The sequence below is a fragment of the Dipteris shenzhenensis genome, chromosome 30, assembly GCF_047967505.1.
Source record: "Dipteris shenzhenensis isolate YYH24624 ecotype China chromosome 30, Dip_SZ_1.0, whole genome shotgun sequence".
NCBI classification, from domain to species: Eukaryota; Viridiplantae; Streptophyta; class Polypodiopsida; order Gleicheniales; family Dipteridaceae; genus Dipteris; species Dipteris shenzhenensis.
Genome location: NC_141625.1, coordinates 12,828,553 through 12,844,848, shown reverse-complemented (window position 1 = coordinate 12,844,848; position 16,296 = coordinate 12,828,553). Strand labels below are relative to the sequence as shown.

General features: G+C 41.5%; 1 protein-coding gene across 1 annotated transcript; it reads left to right on the top strand.

Annotated features, from left to right (window-relative positions):
• Window positions 1–14,030: 14,030 nt before the first annotated feature.
• Window positions 14,031–15,451, top strand: LOC147881735 (RmlC-type cupin). Its single transcript, XM_087401894.1, has 3 exons — window positions 14,031–14,347; window positions 14,434–14,558; window positions 14,668–15,451. Exons 1-3 carry the CDS (start codon window positions 14,107–14,109, stop codon window positions 14,869–14,871), a joined length of 570 nt encoding a protein of 189 aa, XP_087258020.1. The 5' UTR covers window positions 14,031–14,106; the 3' UTR covers window positions 14,872–15,451.
• The last annotated feature ends 845 nt before the right edge of the window (window positions 15,452–16,296 follow it).

Genomic DNA, 16,296 nt, shown 5'->3' with positions numbered 1-16,296 from the left:
TTTCTTCATAATCAATGCCATATGTCTGTGCATAACCCTTGACAACTAATCTTGCCTTGTATCTATTCATAGAACCATCTGCATTGTGCTTGATCTTATAAACCCACTTACAGCCAATTGAATTCTTGTCTTTAGGCAAAGGCACCAATTCCCATGTAGCATTTGCATCCAAGGCATCCATTTCTTCATCCATGGCTTTCTTCCATTTTTTATTTCCCATGGCTTGCTCAAAAGAAGTGGGTTCTGGTTCCCGTATCACTTTGACCATATAGGCATAGTGAATGGCTGTAAATCCATCATATTTCAGCCTATCCACAGGATACCTAGCCCTGGTAGACCTGCGCACAATAGGCTCACTTCCAGGTGCTCTCAAAACATCCCTGGTCTTCCTTACTCCAGGTGTAACAACAGAGGGAATACCCAACTCATCATCAATGCTCTGTTTAGAGCCACTAGATTCACCATCCACACAAGAGTGACCTGCATTCACATCAAACATGGGCTGATCTACCTTCTCTTTTCCTTTTCGTGATACCTGCATACCACTCTCTGCATTGCTTTGAGGAGATTCTCCTGATCTCAATCTGCCTGTCCATGGAGAAGTATGTGAACCACTGCTAGAGGACACTCCAGGTCCACTGATATTTTGTGATTGCTGCTATGAATTCTGTGCAGCATTACCATTTTGTGCATCTACATCAATCATCACATTTACTGGTTTATACCAACTGCTCATCTCATCAAAAACAACATCTCTGCTCACTGTGAACTTCCGTGTAGAAGGGTTATAGCATCTATACCCTTTCTACTGCAGAGAATAACCAATAAAGACGCACTTCTCAGCTTTTGGATCCAACTTGGACCTCAACTCATCTGGCACATGGACATAGGCAATGCAACCAAAAATTTTCAAATGGGAAATATCTGGTTTCCTACCAGTATACATCTCCTCTGGCATCATGCCATGTATTGTTGCAGTGGGAGTCATGTTCATTCTATAAACTACTGTAGCAACTGCTTCAGCCCAATAATAATCTGGTAGATCTTTTTCATTTAGCATAGCCCGAGATACCTCTCCAATATGCTTGTTTTTCCTTTCTGCAATTCCATTTTGCTGTGGGGTATGACTGCATGAATATTGCTGCTTTATACCATGCTCCTGCAAGAACCTTGCAAACTCATTTGAGAGGTACTCTCCCCCTCCATCTGACCTTAGGCATTTTATTTGCAGGCCTGTTTCTTTTTCAACCATAGCTTTGAAAGCTTTGAAGTGCCCAAACACTTCACTTTTCTTTTTCATAAAATACACCCAAAGTTTTCTGCTGAAGTCATCAATAAATGTGACAAAATAGTGACAGCCTCCAATAGATGCAGCTTTAGTAGTCCACACATCAGAGTGGATTAATTCCAATGGCTTTTTACTCTCTTGAACATGCCTAGGAAAAGGTTTCCTTGCCTGTTTCCCAAATTGACAGGCTTCACAAACCTTGTGCATTTCTGCAACCTTGAATTTAGGCAATCTTGCAACAATATTTTGGGCTTGCATTGATTTAAGTCGCTGTATATTAACATGACCAATGCGTTTGTGCTAGATATCAATATCTGCAACTACACCGGTCCCATGTGCAAACATTGCTGCACTCAATTCAGGCATGTCCGCATCCAACGTAAACATCCTACCCTTCTTCTTTCCTTTTGCTATCAAGCGACCATTATTTTTCATATCCTCAACAAAGCATCCATGAGGATTGAATCTGACCTGCAAGCCCTGCTCAACCATTTGACCAACAGAAACTAGGTTCTTGGTGATGTTTGGGACATGAAATACATCAGACAAGTATTTCTTTTTTCCATCTTGCATAGACAAAGGAATTTTGCCAATCTGCACAATAGGATGTGCAGTATCATCACCAGTCTCCACAAATCCTGGTTTTTCCATTTTCCTTGCATCTTGCATCCATTCTGCATGACCTGTCATGTGGTTTGATGCACCTGAGTCAACATACCACACATCATTTCATTCTTCTGCACTTGTCACAGAATTGGTCATATGCTGCACCATAAATAGATGCTCATTTCTGTCATCACCCTGCCTACTAGAAGATGCATAATTGCCTTGCTGCAATTTTCCATTCATAATGTCATTCTGCTTTTTATAGCAGTCCTTAGCCATATGAACCATTTTGCCACAATAGTAGCATTCAACATTGCTGTTTGCATTTTGGCCTCTCTGCCATCCACCACGGCCTCTTTGGCTCCGCTCCCCCTGCCTCTAGAGTTACCATGTCCTCCTGCATAGGACTGGTTTTCTTGTGTTTGCTGCATATTCTGATTTCTTCCACGGCCTGCAGATCGGCCTCCTCTACCTCTGCCTCTACCTCTGCCAGCATTTGAGTAGAAGACAGTTTCTTTTGAAGTTCCTGCTGAAGAAGATGCACCCCCATTTCTCTGCTCTTCAGAAATTAGAAGAGCAATCAACTCCTCAAAATCTAGAAATTTTTCACGGACGGCAATGGATGTCCGGAACTGTGCATAATCCTTTCCTAGACCATTCAAGGTCACAGAAACTAAATCGTCATCATCCACTGGCGACCCAATGGAAGCAAGTGCATCCGCAATTTTCTTCACCTTCATGTGGTAGTCATTGATGCTCATATTTTCTCTCTACACATTGTGCAACTCCTGCTTGAGCTGCATTTTCCTGGCCTGTGTATTTGTGCTGTACATTTTAGCCAAAGTATCCCATGCCACCTTTGGCGTACTTGCATCCTGAATATGCACAATCATTGAATCTGAAATACTGATAGACAGCCAGTACATAACTTTTCTGGCTCTCTCATGCCATCCTTTAAATGCCTACATTTCCTGTTGATTGGGAACATTAGGAAGAACTGGTTCTTCTTTTTTTTCCTGTAATGAACTCCCAGTAGCCTTTTCCCATCGAGAAATTCGTCATTCTAAACTTCCATGCTTGGAAGTTGTTCTTGTCAAGCTTTTCAGTGACAATCTGCGAAAGAGAATCAGATGCCATTACAGAACACTACAAAATATTCTGTCACTGCAAAAACACAGCTTTTGCCTCACACGGGCAGATCTGCAAAACTAACGAAAGTGGTATTTCACCACACAGTCACTTCCTAGTGACGATTTTGCATCAACAGGCAACAAGCATGAATCTGCAACTCCCAATATCTCTGCACACAGGCATACAATGCAATTTCTGCGGCAACTTTTCACCAACTAGCCGAGCAGTGGTCGCACAGCAAAAACAGGGCCTTTTTTTGAGTGCCTGCGGAGAACTTCCGCCTCCAAAACGGGCCTCGAAATGACCTCAAATCAGAAAAATAAAGTCACCATGGGCTTCGCCCTCTCCCGCTGCATATACTGTGCTCTCACCACACCGCGAAGGGCGTCTCAATCTGAGACAGTGCACTCTTGCACTTCCGGCTGTGCTACCTGCAGAGATTTGCTCCCAAACTCGAAAAAGGAAAGCAACACTGGTCCTCTTACCAGGACACCACGAACTTGGTTTGCTTTCTTGAGCTCCTTACCACAAACAAGGCTCTGATACCATGTGAAGATAGTGGGAGAGAGGGAAGGAGTCTCACTTGCAGCTTTCTCACATACACAGTGGGGGAATACACACAAAGGTGGAGGCTGAAAACAGTTTTCCTCTTCTTAGTTGTGAAAGCCAAAAGAACTCTAGTACAAAGAAATAGAAGAACCCTATATGTGGGTCTCAAACCAAACTCAACTAACTAAGGTGGCATACTAACTAAGCCATGAACTAGTGTAGATAAGGATAGCTGTCATCCAGCTATTATTCGTGGGCGGTGTACCAACCGCATCTCCAGCTAACAAGTCGGTGACATAAATGCACAATAGTCACCCTGGCATATCGCGAGTGGAGCTCAATATCTCAACATGTGGACCTCAACGGAGGAGGGTTAATAGACCTCTAGTAAAGGGGAGTTACATTAGTAAGTAGTGGATAATTTTGTAACTATAGGGACATTTATAACTGCCCCTAACAGTAATAGTAGTGGCCTTATCCACACCACATCATGTTTTGAACTATGTCTGTTTTTTACTGTTACCTGACTGAAGGAACACTATTGGATGTTGTTATAAGATCATCTTTATCTCCTACATCAGGGTTGTTGTTGCCATCTACTGATATACAAACTATTTGCAACATTTCTACTCTACAAAAAGTTGTCTCAATTCTTTGTATGTTTGGTACTATCTTTTCCTTTTTCTGACATTAGTCAGATCTAAGTCCAACCCTAGTATTTCCATTGCCAAGAGTGGATATGTGTATGTGTCTTTAAATCTTTTGAAGACATCTTTTGAAGACACCACTAATAGGAAGAATGCACAGAGCCAGGTTCTGAAGCTAAGGAGGAACACAGTAGTGGAAAGGACCCAACTGTCAACTGATGCAACAAGTGAATCCAATATGGCAGATGAGCTTGTTGAAAGCAAACATACAAATTAGGAAATGGTACCCACTGTGAAAATGAAGGAAGGGACGTGTCAAGACAAATAGAAGGCTGAATACATAGGAGACCAACCAAAAAAAAAAGGGAGAAAAAAGGCTGAAGAAAGGTAAGAAAACAAGGAAGAGAAGGAGTGAGTGTCCAGTGAAGCCAAAAAATGAGCTGCCAATGAAGTAGAAAACCAAGTGGTCGAGGAGGCAAGAAAGCAAGCCACAAAAGAGGCCGATGCACAAGAAGCTTGAGAGGCAAAGGAATGGGCAATCAAGGAGAAGGAGCAAATAACTTGGATAGCAAAGGATGAGCAATATTCGAGGTTGAGAAAAAGCAAATCATGGAGCTATGATAGTTAGAAAGGGCATGGACATCCCCATAGGAGGGGCTTGTTGAGTTGGATCGCAAAGCTTGATTACCATCCATGAACCCACCAAGGACCCCAACATAGAGAAAGCTCCTAGGGAATCAGGCTAGAAGGTGTGTAGTACAAACATGTGAAGTCACTCCTCACATCTCCTTGTCAATCTTTCTCAACACAAAGCAAGCATTGAGTCGAGGAGTTAATCAAGTCTTGACAAGGTAACCAAGGTTCAAGAGGAGGGAAAACCATTGAACCTCATTCCTCAAAATGTTGGCCACCCTTTCATCACTCAAAGAACCAAAGGGCATGCATGTTTGATCATGGGCCTCAACATGGGAAAAGACATCTAATTTTGAATGTATGCCATTTTAGTGCATGAGGCCACAAGGATCTATGAGATGATATGCAAATTCTATAACCCACCGCTTCCCCCATAGTGAGGCAACATGGGATGCTGACTCCACAAGCAAGTTCTGTGAATAGTAAAGAAAAATTCAAGGGCCACAAGGATCTGTCTTAAAGTAGATTTGGGGCCAAAAGGATCTATCTTGAAGCATATTTGGGGCCAAAAGAATCTATCTTGAAGTAGATTTGGGGCCAATGTTGATCCGTAAAGGTGATGTTTTAAAGATTCAATTGAAACTGAAGGTGAGTTTTTTTATTGAAGGGAAAAGTGAACAAATCAAGATCCCAACCAAGGAACAAATGGGAAAAGCATTAGGCAAAGCGAGGAGCAACTTATACTTGCCCGTCAACTTTGTGTATTAAATGACTAGTCCCTTGTAGATGGCACTAGAAGACAAGTCAATGGTGCTATACAACAAGGTAAGGTGGTGAAGGACCTCGGCTATCAAGAGTGATGTGCCTATTACATCATCAGAGGAAGCAAAAAAGATAGAAGCTAGAGATAAGTCAATAGGATATGCATTTTGCATTGTGTTCCCCCCTTCCCCTCCATGCTATGCATTTGCTTCATGAGGATTTGCATCACTCAAATGAGGTGACACCCCACTAGTCATTTAGAAACAAAAATTACTATACACACAAAAATAAAAGGAAGGATAGCATAAATAAAAAGAAGGGCAATTACTTTGGCACACCCAAATAAAAGGAAGGGCTACCCACAGAATTATCCAAGGCACTAGCACGCACCACAAGCGTTTGGTATTAACCATATTTATCACTAATGTTTGCAAGTTATGAAGGTAGCCATTTTTGTTAGCCCATTGTAAGCATCGAGGATTTAAAGGAAGTAAATCTTTTCTTAGTTGTAAGTTATGTATCGTTGAAAGGCTTTGTATGAATCCTTTTTAAATTCATCTTAAGTTATCACATTGTTCTTTTGCGAAATGCCACCCTTGCACAATGTTGATTTGCTTTGTGCTTATATAATGTTGACAAGGATTGAGTAATGTGGCATACACTTGCAAAGGACATGTTTAAGAACCCTTGTTCCTTCGAATGATGATATTTACTCAAAATTTTTTTGCCTTATATAGAGTAATGCCAAGATATAGAAAGACCTTGCACATTGGAGTAGTTAATGCAAAAAAAACATAAGGAAAAGATGAACGACCAACATTCCTCGTCTCCTCACTAATAAATAATGCAATCAATTCTTGAAAATAAGGAAAAAATTCACAAATCCAATGGAGGTTCAAAACTGGCCATATTCCTTTCCAAAACTATTTCAAGGTCACAAACACCAAGCCCTGATTAGAAAATAGTGCTATAATTGAGCCAAGAGCACCTTCATAATAGTCTCACTAATGTTCATGTTGGTGTTCCCTATTTGCACATTATGCAACTCCTACTTGACTTGCATATTTTTTGCGTGGGTATTGGTGCTACACATCTTCACCAATGTATCCCATGCCTCCTTAGGTGCCTGTGCGTCTTGTATGTGAACATTATGCAACTCTTGCTTGAGCCACATTTTTTTGCTTGGTTATTGGTGCTATACATATTCACCAATGTATCGCATGCTTCCTTAGGTGTATGTGCATTCTGTACATGCACAATCATTGCATGATTAGCAATAACAAATAGCAAATACATAAAATTCCTAGATCACTGGTGCCATGCTTTGAAGTTTTGTAATTACTATAGAGTAGGAACCTCACAAAGAGTAGGTGCATACCCATACCCACACTAATGAACTCCCAAAATCCCTCTCCCATAAGGAAAATTGGTCATCATAAACTTCCTTGCCTATTCTTGTCAAGCTTCTCACTTACAATAGAAGACAAATTGTCAACCATTTTTGTAGTACTACAAGTTGTAACTACAACTAGCAAATCACAACCTCTACCTCATAAGGGAGTGTTAGCCCTCGGGTTAGGCTAACATGGATCCATGACTAAGTGTGGTCATTGAGTGCCGACCTCAGATGGAAGTGGTGGAACTTCAAACAAGCACCAGTTTTGTAGCGGAGGAGCAGGATATTGCGACATCATCACTAATCAAGGGATGTGGGTTGGTGCACCGAGCACGTTTGGAAGGTGGTTGTTAGGTAGATTGATATGGTTGTAACATGCAAAGAAGAGAATAAGAGAGTAGTGTGCCAAGATCTCTTCATCTACTGACCTAAGCTTGCTAGGATAGGAGTGTTCATTGCAAGCTGAGGCACCTTGGTTTTACTCCAGACAATTGAGTGATTTCAATACAAGTTGATGTTGCTTGTCTATGCACTTGACTCTATTGTTGTTATGCACTCCATATTCTTATAAGTGTTCTTAAATGTGTGACAACTCGGTATTCTCCTATCATCACACAGTTCTAGCTAATCGTAACCTTTGAGTGCAAATGTTGTCAACTGTTCAGCACCCAAGCACACCATCCTTAGGACTACAAGAGAATTCATCTTCATCGAGCATCATACCGAGTTGGGTTAACATCGAGCACCTTTTTTGAATTAGTATCTAGTGAGGGAATCGAAGCGTCAACATTTTGGTGATCCTACTAAGGATTCTAGTTGACAAGCTGTAAGGTTAGGAGATTCAAAGAACAGAGTTTATAAGATCAGTGTCGAGGTCATGAAGGTTCATGTTAACCAGCAATGAAATAAAACATTTGCTAGGAACTGTGGACTATTACAAGAAATTTTTCCAAGTGACTCTAGACTAGTCGAATCATTTGGTGGCATGTTTCAAGACCAGCGTGTGGGATACAGAGAGTACTCGAATCACTACTTAGCTCCTTTTTCCTTAATCCATGGTTGACACATGCTTGCAAAGATGAAGAAGATATGCGGCGAGGCACAAAGAGTGTCTGAGCTGAAAGAATTGGCTACGTTTGACCATGAGAATTGGAGGTCTTGGAACTAGAGTCCAATGCCCAAAGGAAATTAGCAGGAGCAACTATCCAATAGGAGCAACGAGCATGAGAAGAAAGACTTGGCTACACTACCCCAAGGGTGGAAGTTGATTATTACACATAGCCAAAAGGATGGAATGATTGTGTTGGCCCAGGGTGACCCGAAAGATTGGTGGATGAAGGTCCGTCATGGCAAGTGGAGTATGAGTACTCAGCTACTAAGAGTAGGATTTCAAGAGGATGGCTGTTTCCTCATTGGAACATCATAAGGAATGAGAAGACCAACTCAGAGAACGAAGAGAGCATCGTTGACAATCTTGGGTTGTCATTTCAGAAGGAATGACAATCCTGGGTTGTCATTCCAGAAGGATTGCATCAAGAAAGATATGAAGGTGAAAGACCATCTATGGCTGATGAACAAAGAACCAACCAACGAGAAGAGAGGCATGCTTCTAATGGAGAGATATGCCACCAAAGACCCGAGGTGAATGTGTCATGGGGATCTTGAGGAATGCCATCAAAGCCTCTACTCCTGAACAACTCGTTGTGGGAGCTCCATATGCACAAACAACCTACTTGTGTCACCCAAGCGTCTACCGGATCATGTGCAAGTGATTCCACTAGAAGGGGGAGAGAGAGGGTAGAGGGAGAGGGAAGGGAGAAGAGAGCATGAGGGAGGGGGAGGGGAATAAGGGAGTAGTGGCAATCACAAGGCAACTCACAAGGAAGAACAAAAAAACTCAATGTAAGAGAATGAGAGAAAAGAGAGCTTCTATTCCATTCCTTGAAGTACACAATGAAGACCAAAGTCAAACATTTGGCCTTCTATACAAGTCACCTTTGAAGGGAGAGCCAACACTATTCCTTGTAACACACTCTCTCTCTTGTTACAACCACTTGGGCCCATATCGCGCCAAGGTATATGCTAATTCTCTCAACCTTCCTTTGTCTCCAAATGGCTCTTGTGTTATCCATATACGAGATCCAAATGGCTCTTTGTGTTATCCTTGCCAATTTGGGTGATTCTGATGACTACTTTGAAACGGAGCCATTTGTGTCTCAAAACCCATAGGGTTTGGATAGGCTAGATCCGTTAACATGCTCAATGGTTGTTAAGAGTAGCGGTGGCCAGCTTGGTGATATATTGCATGATGTTCCAATGATAGGTGGATTATATTTGGATAGTATTTTAGTAGTATTTATGAACAGTTAGTGCTTACAGATATGAAGAGTCACCACTTGTCAGGTGTACCTCTTCAGTTCCATGCCTGGAAACATATGAGAATGAGAATGAGATGTTGTGTGGATAAGAGTCATAATGAGCAATTCAATAGTGTTGTGAGTTTTTGAATTATGTTGCAATGATGATCTTTTGTACAATCTGTAATGCTAGTACCACCTTAAAGGTATGGTGCAATGTTGAAGATGTTTTTGAGTTTTTTGTTAGAGTCTTCTCTATTTTTGAGAGATGGGAGTAGTAGAACTATTAGTATAGAACAATTTTGCAGGTTCCAGATGAATCCCAAAACATTGGCGATCCTGCTTTGTGATCGAGCATTCTAGACTCTAGAAAGAGACCTACCTAGACTAGCTATTTAAAGAAGGAAGGTTGCAAATTGCAATCTTTGAACGAGAAAGGAAAGTTCGAGAGGCAAATTGTGATTGGCTGAGGTGCTAGTAGAGCTTTGTGCAATTTAGGAACCACAAGGTCATAGAAAGGAATTGAAGTTGTTTATGCAGTGCTATGAATAGACAACCTATTGAAGATGGAAGATGCATCAAATCAATCTATGGAGAGAAGGCCACTAGCCCTAGGGCAATCTATAAAAAGAAAGAAAGTAAAGTTTTGAGAGATAACTATAGCACAATTGCACCATCCACACCATTTAAATAATCTTGGTGCAATAGAGTTGGTTGTTGGTGACAATAAGATATCATTTTTCCATGCATTGCATAGTGCACATGAAGACGTGCTACATCTCGCATGAAGCTCTCAATGTGGGAACTCTAACTCTTCTAGTAATCTATAGAGTTGGCTATACAAAATGTATACTCTCACATAACCAAAAAGATGAAGATGATACAATAGCCCTAGGTGGGTTGTGCTAAGTCCATAAGGACTATTCACACAAGGACTTAGGATCCCTCTAGAGAGCTCTATGGTCCTAACCATTGACCGATCTATACATCATATGAACATATATCCAATCATATATACATTGGTAAGACCAGCCCAATGGCCATATACTTTAACACTCCCTTGTCATTGGGTGGTCTCTATGTCACAAAGAGATAGGTAGGACTTAAACTTTTTAAACTTCTCATGAGCCAAGGATTTTGTGTAAAAATCTGCTATTTGGTCCTCAAAGAAACAATGAACTAACAAAATAGTCCCATCCTCCACTCGAGCTCGTATGAAATGGATACCAATGTAGATCACTTTGGTTTACTTATGTAACACCATCATGAATGTAAATTTGGCACAACGGGATTAGTGGAGCTAGAGCCCCTCGTACTATCCTAAGTCAGTCCATAGTTTGTGCTGATAATTCCACTTGAAAGTGGGTAGGTATCTCACCAAAGAGCCACCCTCACTTTGTTTTCTTTAATTCTCCTCCTTACCTTGCACCTCTTCTTTAGGCACTTCTTCTTTTGAACTTATCTCACACAAATAATCATCAACAAAATCATCATCATCTCCAAATGATGTAGTTTTTGAAATATTTGGCTATAACAACTTGATTTTGTCAAAGCGGTATCTGCCAAAAAAATATTCAAAATCTATTCAAATTATTGACTAGATTTTATCAACCATCTGCTAGTTCTATACATTGAGTCATTGAAGGAAAGTACTCGCCCCGATTGTTGCACCTCTATCTCCATCATTGCTCTCCTACTGTTCAAATTTGTTCTCCTATCTCTACATGATGCAATTTATCTGCCACTGCATCTCCATAGCAAGCTTACATAATGACCTACAATTCTAAAATACTTTACTAATGCTAGAAAAATTCAAATAAAACTCTTAAAACAATGCTTGAATTATTTAAAGATAGCTTGCAAATTAGACAAATGTGCATCTCTCCACCTCTCTCTCTCTCTCTCTCTCTCTCTCTCTCTCTCTTTTCTCTATTTCTCTTTATCCCTCTCATCCCCTCTCTCTCACGCTCTATCTATATTTTTTCTACACTCTCTCACACCCTTTGTCATCTTTTCTATCTCTCTCTCCCACTATTTCTATTTAACTCTCTCTCTCTCTCTCTCTCTCTCTCTCTCTCTCTCTCTCTCTCACCCTCTCCCTCCCTCCCTCCCTCCCTCCCTCACTCTCTCCCTCTCCCTCTCCCTCCTTCCCTCCCTCCCTCTCTCCCTTCCTCCCTCCCTCCCCCCCTCTCTCTTTCTCTCTCTCTCTCTCTCTCTACCCCTCCTACTCTCCCTTTGGCTCTCCCCCTCCCTCCCGCCCCCCCGTTCTCTCTCTCTCTCTCTCTCTCTCTCTCTCTCTCTATCTCTCTCTCTATCTCTATCTCCCCCTCTCTCTCCTCCCCCCTCTCTCACCCCCCTCTCTCTCTTCCTCTTTTGCTCTCTCTCTTTTTGGTCCCCCTCCAACATAGCTTTCCAGTGAGCTATGCTAGAGTGGGCTAAAAACATTTTTATGTTATTTGTTTTTTTCGCCCCTCTCTAGCATAGCTTGCCATTTTTATGCTAGAGAAGGTAAGATTTTCTTTTCACATTTCTCTCTCTCTCTCTCTCTCTCTCTCTCTCTCTCTCTCTCTCTCTCTCTTTATATATATATATATATATATATATCTTCTATTTGAACATCAGCGAGCTATGCTTAAGTGGGCTAGAATCATTTTATGGTATTTGTTTTTTTCATCCCCTTTGACATAGCTTCCCCGCAAGCTATGCTAGAGGAGGCCAAATATTTTTTTCATGCCCCCCCCCCCCATGCCCCTTATCTCTCTCTCCCTCTTGGGGGTCCAAAAAAGAGAGAAGAAAAAATCTTTCGTATTGCTCTCTAACATAGCTTGCTGGTGAGCTATGTTGAAGAGGGGCTTAAAACTTTCAATCTATTTTTTGTTTCTCCACCTCTAACATAGCTCGCCAGTGAGCTATGCTTAAATGTGACCTCGACCATGCAAACCATATATGATGGGCATTGGTAGCTTTGATTCAGGTAGGCGTGGAGCTATAACTTTTATTTTTTACCATTGGTAGCATGATAACAAGTGACTTTTGACAACAAACATTTGTGCAATCCTACTACTAGCTGAGTTGAAAGGGGACAATGGTAGATTATGTTTAGGGTCAATATATAGCTAGCCACTAGCTATATCTTTATGGGGTTAAAAACTCACAAGAAAAAATATTGCAAGTGCCAAGGCCCCAAAATTTTGAAAAAATCACCCTAACACATAGTCAAAAACTCGAACATACAATCAGAAACTCACACCTACCAGGTAGTACCTAACTGCTTTGATACCATGTCCAAGAGCACATAGCTCTAAATGAGGACACATAGTCCAACACTCTAAGAAAAGAGGAGACTACAGAGATCACATATAGAGTTGGCCAAAATGTCAGTCTCACATAACCAAAAAGACAAAGATGATATATATATGGAGCCCTAGGTGAGTTGCCCTTAGTCATATATACGGAGCCGTAGGTGGGTTGGCCTAAGTCCATAAGTGCTATTTACATAAGGACTTAGGATCCTTCTAGAGAACTCTATGATCCTAACCATCTACTCATCTATATATATTATGAACATATATTTAACCATTTATACATGGGTGAGACTAGTCCAATGACCCATATACTTCAATAGATCTCCCCCATAGTCATTATTCCTGAGAAGAACAAAAAGTTGCAAGTTTATCATCATTCACGATTCTCTGCTAGATGCGATTATAGGCCACAAAAGTCACTCTTGTTTAGATGGATTCTGTGTGTTTGCTACCAATTTGGAATCATAGAGTAAGAAGGATTTGATAGCCTAGTCAAAATAATGCAATTTGGCATTCCAAGGACTCAAGTTGATGTTGTCAAACATGTCAATAGTCCAACCATTAGATTGGATCCCACCTTACCATTTTTGTGTATGGCTAAGATGTAGTAGTGGGTAGTGTCCTTATGCAAGAACAATAGCCAAAAAATGGTATCGTCCAGTTTACTATGCAAGTTATAGACAATCTAAGGCCAAAAAAGTTTATTCTACCACAAAAAGGAGGCACTTGGCATGTTCTACTATGTTAAAAAGTTTTGCCTCTATCTATCAGCCAACAAGTTCACATTTCATGCGGACAACTCACATTATTCTACATAGGCAACAAACCCAACTAGTAGGAATTTGATTTTATAGTAGTATGTACAGTAGTCTCCATGCATGTAGTAGTAGATTATCTTTTCTATTTCAAAAATAGAGAGAATTAGGATTTGTTCTTTGATGACTTTTGGTTGTTGATTTATTCAAAGTCAAAGCTGGCTGTTAAGGCCATTTCTCACTCGAGTGCCTATCGTGATAAAATTTGACGAGGCAATCGAGTCGCGTGTCTGTCAGAATTCCACCAATAAGCGCGCACTGCCAAGACTTGAATGTGGGTCCACTTTGCTCACAGATTGTCAGTGCAACTACCAGACTATACCATGTTGGTTGATATACATGCATGGCATTCAATAAACATTGTAGTTTGTTCAGCCACTGGTGGTGAAGGGGGCGACAGACGGCCTCTGTCATGTGAGGGAAAATAAAGGTAGAGAGGACCGTTTGGGGCTTCAGGGGGTGTGCGGAAGAGTGTGAAGGCGACCTTATGAGAGACAAGGACGAATGAGCATAACCCACGTTCGCACTCCACCTTTGAAACGAGTGACAAAAGGTGGTGATGAAAGGTGCCTTAGAGTTTCATGGGAAGTGGAAGGGAAACTCTTTGATTGTTGTGAATGTCTCGCATAAACACTCCTCCCAAATCACTCCTCTTGCTGGGGTTGTGCTTGCTCGCCTCTTTGGCTTGCATCGCTACATTTCTCTTCGCCACCTCCATCACAAGCCCCGTTTCCCTTCCCCACAGCTTCCATGGAATCTCCGATTGCTGCTCCAAGTGGAATGCTTCTCAATTGTCCCACGATAGGCGCGGATGGCTCCTTGATCCCATCGCTGCTTCCTCCCGCGCTGGAATTTCTGGTTCCTTTCTCCTCTTCCTTGTTCCTTAATCATCCTTTTGGCTCCTTTCATAGATTCTTGATGCGCTGCTCCCATGTTTCTTCTAGGTGCCGCGACAACTTGCAAAGCAGTCCATGTCGGTCAGATCAAACCCGGCTTCATGCGTGGGAATCATCGACACCGTTTCTGCAACGAGACTCTTATTGTCTGGGGTGCAAGAACCAAGTTTAGGGTAACAAATCTGGCTCCTAAAGCCCCCAAAATGTCCAAGTCGTCCCAGGGTCGCCGTACTTAGAGCATTGGTCACTGACTTGGCTTTATATTTCGATTGAGCTCTTCAGATTGAGAATCCTTTCGTGAGGATGGGCTATATAGAAATTACGGTCAATGCGGATGAAGTCGCTGTCTTGGGAGGTGCCGTAGGGCGTGCTCATGCGCTGATTAATGTGGACGAGGACAATATTACGCACTTTATTGGTTGCCAAGACGCTTTGGTCGATGGGAAGCGCTCCGATACAGATTACAACATCTGGACGAATTGGTAGACTCTCGGGGTTACTGAAACCCTTTGAAAGACAATGTTCATGAGGCCTTAAGAAGTTGCAAAGCTCATTTTCGTGTGCGAGCTACTCTGCCTAAGAGGCAAGTTTCTTTTGCCCTCTTACGATTTTCTGTGCAAGACTGTTGTGGATGTCAAAGGTATTGTTAGGGAACTTAAGAGCAAAGCTTTTAGGAGGAACATGTATGTTGCTTGCAACGCCAAGATTGTTTCACACAAATCTCCAGCCACGCACGCTTATTTTCAGTGTTCTAAAAATCCATTGTCCCTGCTCAAGGGTAGCCGCAGCATGCTCTGAAGAGAAAATGCATTTATTCTTCGGTCCTTAGGAATGTGGCTTGAATAGTTTGCAAGGCCAAGAAAGGAAGTTGTTCATAGCAACCACAACTCCTCTCGATCAACAGCTGAGGTGGAGCCAAAAGATTACTCGTGCTAGGAATGAATTTAAGCTGAGATTGAGCCAAAACGATTGCCACCTGCCACTCATGCTAGAAATGAATTTAACCTGATGGCAATTGCGAGTAAAGAGTGCAAACAATATATGCTGCAACGGTTTACATTGCCACTTATTATAAGATTTAGATTGCCACTTATTATAAGAAAAGCTCCTTCATAATTGCAGACCATGCATGGGCGCAACTCATTTTGATTGCAAAAGAATTAATTGTGGTGGTTGTACAAGTAGACTATGTGAATACATAAGATGTTCTTATGTTTTGCTTTTTGCACGTTAACTCAAGAGTGATACCTTAGTCCGTCTAATGAACCGTTATCATTTAAATAATATATGGGGTTATGGATGCCCATGGTTGTAACTAGGCTTAAACTTTTTCTAGTATCTTCCCCCATGTTTTCTATTAAGGAAAAAATGTATACGAATTTATGGCATACAATCAATCAAACTGCATCTATCTACATTGAAAAACATAATTAAACTTATAGATGAAAGGGAACGGATGGTGCCATTAAATATAACATGAGAATGCTTCTGAATGTGGTACCTTGTTCGAACGTGATTTTGTGTTAGCACCATTTAGCCTTTGAAGGTGGTCATGTAGTTGGAAGGACACTAGTGTATTGTACCTTTGCTTGAAGATTTCAACACATCTAAATTGCTTGTGGAAGTCCACTCTACTTCCTATCCTTGTATCTCCACCTAAGCCTCAATCCCCTAAAAGGAGAGATGTACCCTTAGTTGAGAGTCTAAGACTTGAGGGTGTAGAGGGAGTCAAATCTATAGCCACACTTGTCTCGTACATGGTATGTCAACAGGGTTGATCAACATAAGAGGAAATTTCAGTTGTGGATAAGCACTCTTAGGTGGATAGAGGTCTGGGCATGGGGTCTCTTAGTGATGACAAATTGGAGGCCTTGGTCAACAAAAAGTTTTGCTAGGGTTATCAAAACCTCG

Bases quoted from the DNA above. Each gene is read 5' to 3' on its own strand.
- LOC147881735 (XM_087401894.1), top strand. From the start codon at position 14,107: ATGTCTCGCATAAACACTCCTCCCAAATCACTCCTCTTGCTGGGGTTG. The intron at 14,348-14,433 runs GTTCCTTTCTCC...TGTTTCTTCTAG, and splicing joins CTCCCGCGCTGGAATTTCTG to GTGCCGCGACAACTTGCAAA. The intron at 14,559-14,667 runs GTAACAAATCTG...TGAGCTCTTCAG, and splicing joins GTGCAAGAACCAAGTTTAGG to ATTGAGAATCCTTTCGTGAG.